The sequence below is a fragment of the Myotis davidii genome, unplaced genomic scaffold (genome assembly GCF_000327345.1).
Source record: "Myotis davidii unplaced genomic scaffold, ASM32734v1 scaffold265, whole genome shotgun sequence".
NCBI lineage: Eukaryota > Metazoa > Chordata > Mammalia > Chiroptera > Vespertilionidae > Myotis > Myotis davidii.
The window spans coordinates 4,254,328-4,259,257 of NW_006296627.1; the positions used below are offsets into that span (position 1 = coordinate 4,254,328).

The 4,930-nt window shown below is 52.0% G+C and overlaps 1 protein-coding gene across 2 annotated transcripts in view; it reads left to right on the plus strand.

Moving 5' to 3' along the window:
- The window catches only part of ZNF408 (zinc finger protein 408), an 11,513-nt gene extending 7,521 nt beyond the window's left edge, over positions 1 to 3,992 (plus strand). For both annotated transcript variants that reach the window (XM_015569528.1, XM_006772273.2), the window contains 3 exons: positions 833 to 894; positions 1,110 to 1,345; positions 2,415 to 3,992. In XM_015569528.1, the coding sequence (XP_015425014.1) occupies positions 833 to 894; positions 1,110 to 1,345; positions 2,415 to 3,940 (1,824 nt within the window). In that variant the 3' untranslated portion in view covers positions 3,941 to 3,992. The remainder of the gene's footprint in view (positions 1 to 832; positions 895 to 1,109; positions 1,346 to 2,414) is intronic.
- The last annotated feature ends 938 nt before the right edge of the window (positions 3,993 to 4,930 follow it).

The following is a 4,930-nucleotide window of genomic DNA, read 5'->3' on the forward strand; positions in this document are numbered from 1 at the left end:
GCTTCTGGACAGCTCTCCGGTTTGTTAGAAGCAGCAGGGCATTTCTGGAGATTAAGAGGTGCTTTTGTCCTTCCCTCCAGAACTGTCTTTTCCCCTCACCTGCAGTAGTTTAGGAATCGAGGTGCAAAAAGTTGTTAAAAGCTGGGTTACTATAGCGTCACTGTTGATGAAAGTCAAGAGCCAGGGTTTTGGAATGAGAGAGCCAGGGGATCATATCCTAGCCGTAGTACGTAAGCTAGTTAAATGGCACGTTTCATTTAATTTATAATAATAAAAGCGTAATATGCTAATTAGACCAGACAGCCAGCCGACCTTCTGGAAGAAGCGGGAGGGTGGGGGAGGCAGAGGCGGTTAATGATGATCAGGCAGGCAGGCAGGCAAGCGGTTAGGAACCCCTTTGCACGAATTTTGTGCGCTGGGCCTCTAGTGTAAAATAAAGGAATGGCTATTTCCTTCCTTTAATCCTTCAGGATTATTTGGAGCAATTAATAAAATGGCACGGGTAAAGGGTTTTATTGCATAAAAAGTACTAAAAAGGAGAGTTGATATTCCTCTTACTACTTTTTCTGTTTGGTACCTACTAGAAGGAGTAATGTGTTCAGTTTAGTAATTTCCACACCCTGGGAGGGAGGTGTGGGGACAGTCTTTTTGGCTTTTTACTGAATGGAAAGTCAGACAGCACAGTCTAGTATAGGCAGAACCAGAAACCATTAACCTTCCAGGGGCTTCATCTGAGATCTTAGGAGAGGTTACGTCTGTTTTGTTTTTGTTGTTTCCTCCACTCCGGCCCCCTCAAACACATGGGAGAAGGACTTTTATTGGTTTATTTCAGGACGTGTCACTAGGCCTATGGGGAGACGTGTGTGCTTGTGAGCAGAGTTCAGGCTGGACCAGGTAAGTTACAGGAGAGTATGTAGCCAAGTTGTTCTTTTCCGGCTTTCTGTTGTGGCATGGGATGGACCCGGAAGCTGACTGTAATTCCCCACACAGTGATCTTTCGCAGTGATCAAAGGCATGGGGTCCTTAGGACTCAGGCTGACCAAGAACTGGGCTTACAGAGAGGGCACTTGAAGAGGGTCTCTTGAGCTCGCTCTTGCTCTGCTTTGCAGTTTGGTGCAGCGGGGCAGGCTGGAGGGTGAGGGAAACGTGGCCCCGGTGTGGATCAGCGAGAGGCTCCACCTGCAGGTGTACCAGGTCGTGCTGCCAGGCTTTGAGCTGCTACTGTGGCCCCGGTCTCCCTCTGAGCGCCTCAGCCCCACCCAGTCCAGGCTAGAGGAAGAGGCAGCCATGGCTGTACAGCAGGACGTGGCCTCTCCTGGGGAGGATGCAGGAGAACCTTGTACAGGTATGTGTCAAATACTATAGTAAATGCTAACTTCCCAAATGATCACCAAACAACTATTGATAAGCCAAAGCGGAGCTTATGGCTGAAGAAGGTAAGGTAGCACATTCCAGAGCCCTAGTAGCTTTTCTGAAGGGGTAGGGCAAAGCCTGGATATTTATTGAAAATTTGAAGTCTGGTATAAGGTAGATCTTTCAGTGTGGGATAGGAGCAGGGCTTGGTTTGGATTGGTTACGGAGCAGGACATAATAGTACTTTAGGATTCAGGGACACAGGAAGGCTAGAATTTTCAGGCAAGAGGCTCAGAGTCTTGGGGTATAAACTGTCACTTGATGCTTTCTATTGAAGAGTGATGAGTCTTTTCCTTGGAATCAACCATATAAATATTTGCAATTTTTTAAAAATATATATATTTTATTGATTTTTTACAGAGAGGAAGGGAGACAGATAGAGAGTTAGAAACATCGATCAGCTGCCTCCTTCACACCTCCTACTGGGGATGTGCCCGCAACCAAGGTACATGCCCTTGACCGGAATCAAACCTGGGACCCCCTCAATCCGCAGGCCAATGCTCTAGCCACTGAGCAAAACCGGTTACGGCAATATTTGCAATTTTTATCTTCCTGAATAAGTTTCTGGGAATAGTAAGATTATGTTGATGAAGACGGCAAGTTGTGTATAAGTTTTCAATTCATTATGATTCTTCTATCTGGGGTGGAGATTGGTTTCTTTATTTTCAAGTGAGCGAAGGTGAGGAGGAAGTGGTCTCAACTTACCGTAAGTTCATGTCTCCAGAAGCAGAACAAGGGGACTCTGAGATGGCCTTACTCTAGGGATTATCCAGATGTCTGAACACTGGTTTCCAGGAGTGCTTCCCCAGTAAGCACCTGCGCCTGGACAGGAAGATAAATGGAGTATGGGGCTCGTGCGCCAGGGAAAAGATGAATGTCATTGCTCCCACTGAAGTCTAGGGGCTGAATAAGAAAAGACACATTTCTATAATTTCCTAGTGATACCACAGTCACCATCTGCTACAGTCTCTTGACCCTATCACTCCACTCTTACTTTGCAGATCTTGGGTACCAATCACCCCCCAGCATCCAGGCAGAGAGTATGGCGAGCTTTGGACTTAAGCCCCAAACCCAGGACCAACTTTCCAAGGAGAGCCTATCACTTGGCCCATTGCCTCAGGAAGGGAGCATGGATGAGGAGGAGCCACCCCAGACACAGGTGCCAGCTGAACTTCAGAGCAGCTCCACTACCCAGCAGGGCCTAGAGAGCAGTGAGGCCACTTCCTCATCTTCTGCCGGCGGCACCCAGCAGCATGCTCACCTGGTCAAGAAGTTACATAGCCCCAGTGATCAGTGTCCACCCGGAGCAAAGACCTCAGAGCCCAGGGCCCTGCAGAATGGAGAGCAGCACTCCAGCTTCTCTGCACACCTGGGGAGCCCTCCTGTCCCAACGGGAAGCTCCCTGAAAAGGGGGCGACAGTACCGGTGTGGGGAATGTGGCAAGACGTTCCTGCAACTGTGCCACCTGAAGAAGCATGCATTTGTACACACGGGCCACAAGCCCTTCCTTTGTACTGAGTGTGGCAAGAGCTATAGCTCGGAGGAGAGCTTCAAAGCCCACATGCTGGGCCACCGCGGGGTACGGCCCTTTCCCTGCCCACAGTGTGACAAGGCCTATGGTACCCGGCGAGACCTCAAAGAGCACCAGGTGGTACATTCAGGTGCCCGACCCTTTGCTTGTGACCAGTGTGGGAAGGCCTTCGCCCGCCGGCCTTCTCTCAGACTGCATCATAAGACCCACCAGGTGCCACCTGCCTCTGCCTCATGCCCGTGCCCCATATGTGGTCGGCCCCTGGCCAACCAGGGCTCTCTGCGGAACCACATGCGACTCCACACGGGAGAAAAGCCCTTTCTGTGCCCACACTGTGGCCGGGCGTTCCGCCAGCGGGGCAACCTACGCGGGCACTTGCGTCTGCACACAGGGGAGCGCCCTTATCGCTGCCCACACTGTGCTGATGCTTTCCCCCAGCTTCCTGAACTGAGGCGCCACCTCATCTCCCACACCGGGGAGGCCCACTTGTGCCCCGTGTGTGGGAAGGCCCTCCGAGACCCACACACGCTGCGTGCTCACGAGCGCCTGCACTCGGGAGAGAGGCCCTTCCCGTGCCCCCAGTGTGGCCGGGCGTACACACTGGCTACCAAACTGAGGCGCCACCTCAAATCCCACCTGGCTGACAAGCCCTACCGCTGCCCCACCTGTGGCATGGGCTACACCCTCCCCCAAAGCCTCAAGCGGCACCAGCTCAGTCACCAGCCCGGGGCATCCTCCAGCCCACCCTCTGTGCCTCCGGCTGCTTCTGACCCCACTGTGGTCTTAGTACAGACTGAGCCAGAAGTGCTGGACACTTGCAACGAACAGGCTGTCTCCCCAACCCGGCACGTCTTCGAGGTCACCATTTCTGACAGCCAGGATAAGTGCTTTGTGGTGCCAGAGGAACCGGGCCCCGCCCCCAGCCTGCTGCTCATCCATAAGGACATGGGCTTTAGCCCCTGGGCAGAAGTGGTGGAGGTGGAGACGGGCACCTGACACTCTCGTCTTTCCCTCGCAGAGCTCCACATAAAACTATGTTTTCTAGGTGCTGGCTGTCTGGATCTTCTTTCTCTTTGGGTTGCCTGATAGAGATTAGAGTCGGCTAGGAGAAGCAGGGCCAGGACTTCCCTTCCTGCTTATGGACCACCACCAACTTGTTTCCCAATACTTTAGGGTAAACCTCCTAAGATCTTTTTATCTACTTCTGGGAGAGCTTGTTCTGAATCTTAAAAAAGAGCATCAGAAGTGACCTGCCCAGTGAGGTGTCAGGTAGCTGGCAGCCTGCTGCCCTGTGGGGTGCTCAGTGCAGGGGCAGCCACTCCCATCGAGCTCCCTGAGGACCAGGCTCTTTTACTGGGAACCAAACTGCGTGACTTTTAAGGGTTAAAAGGCTAGAGACTGAGCTTAGCTTACAGCTCACAAGTCTGTAATTCAGCCTAAAGCTCCTTTTGGCAGCTTTTACCACCTTAGGGCTGTGAAGTTGGTTTTCTGTGCTGAAGGACGCCAGACTCAGTGGCGATGTTTAGGGAGGGCTTGATCTGTACCCTTCTGTGTCCCTGGCCCAAATGCAGTCCTGGTGAGGGCTGCACTGCCGTAGGTGCTGGGGGTGCGGCTGTGAGCAAGACAGGCAGAGCCAGTGCCATTTACAGAGCTCATGATCCACGGGGCGGGGGCGGGGGCGGGGGCAGAGAGCACTGGATAAGAGTTCAAAGGAGCATCACGCGGTGCTGTGCGTCTGTTTCTTGGGATGGTTTTACTTGAGGCATCAGGGAACATGTCCGCAAGCAATAGTAATGATAGTGGACCCTCAGCCCTGATTATGGGCCAGTCCTTCATGTGAGTTTATTTATACACTTCTCATAGCGACCCTGTGAGGTAGCTGGGTATTATTTTACAGATGAGGAAATAGGAACAAAGATTTTTAAGTATCCTACCCAAGGTAACAAAGCTACTAGGTGGCAGAGCTGACATTCAAACCCAAATAGT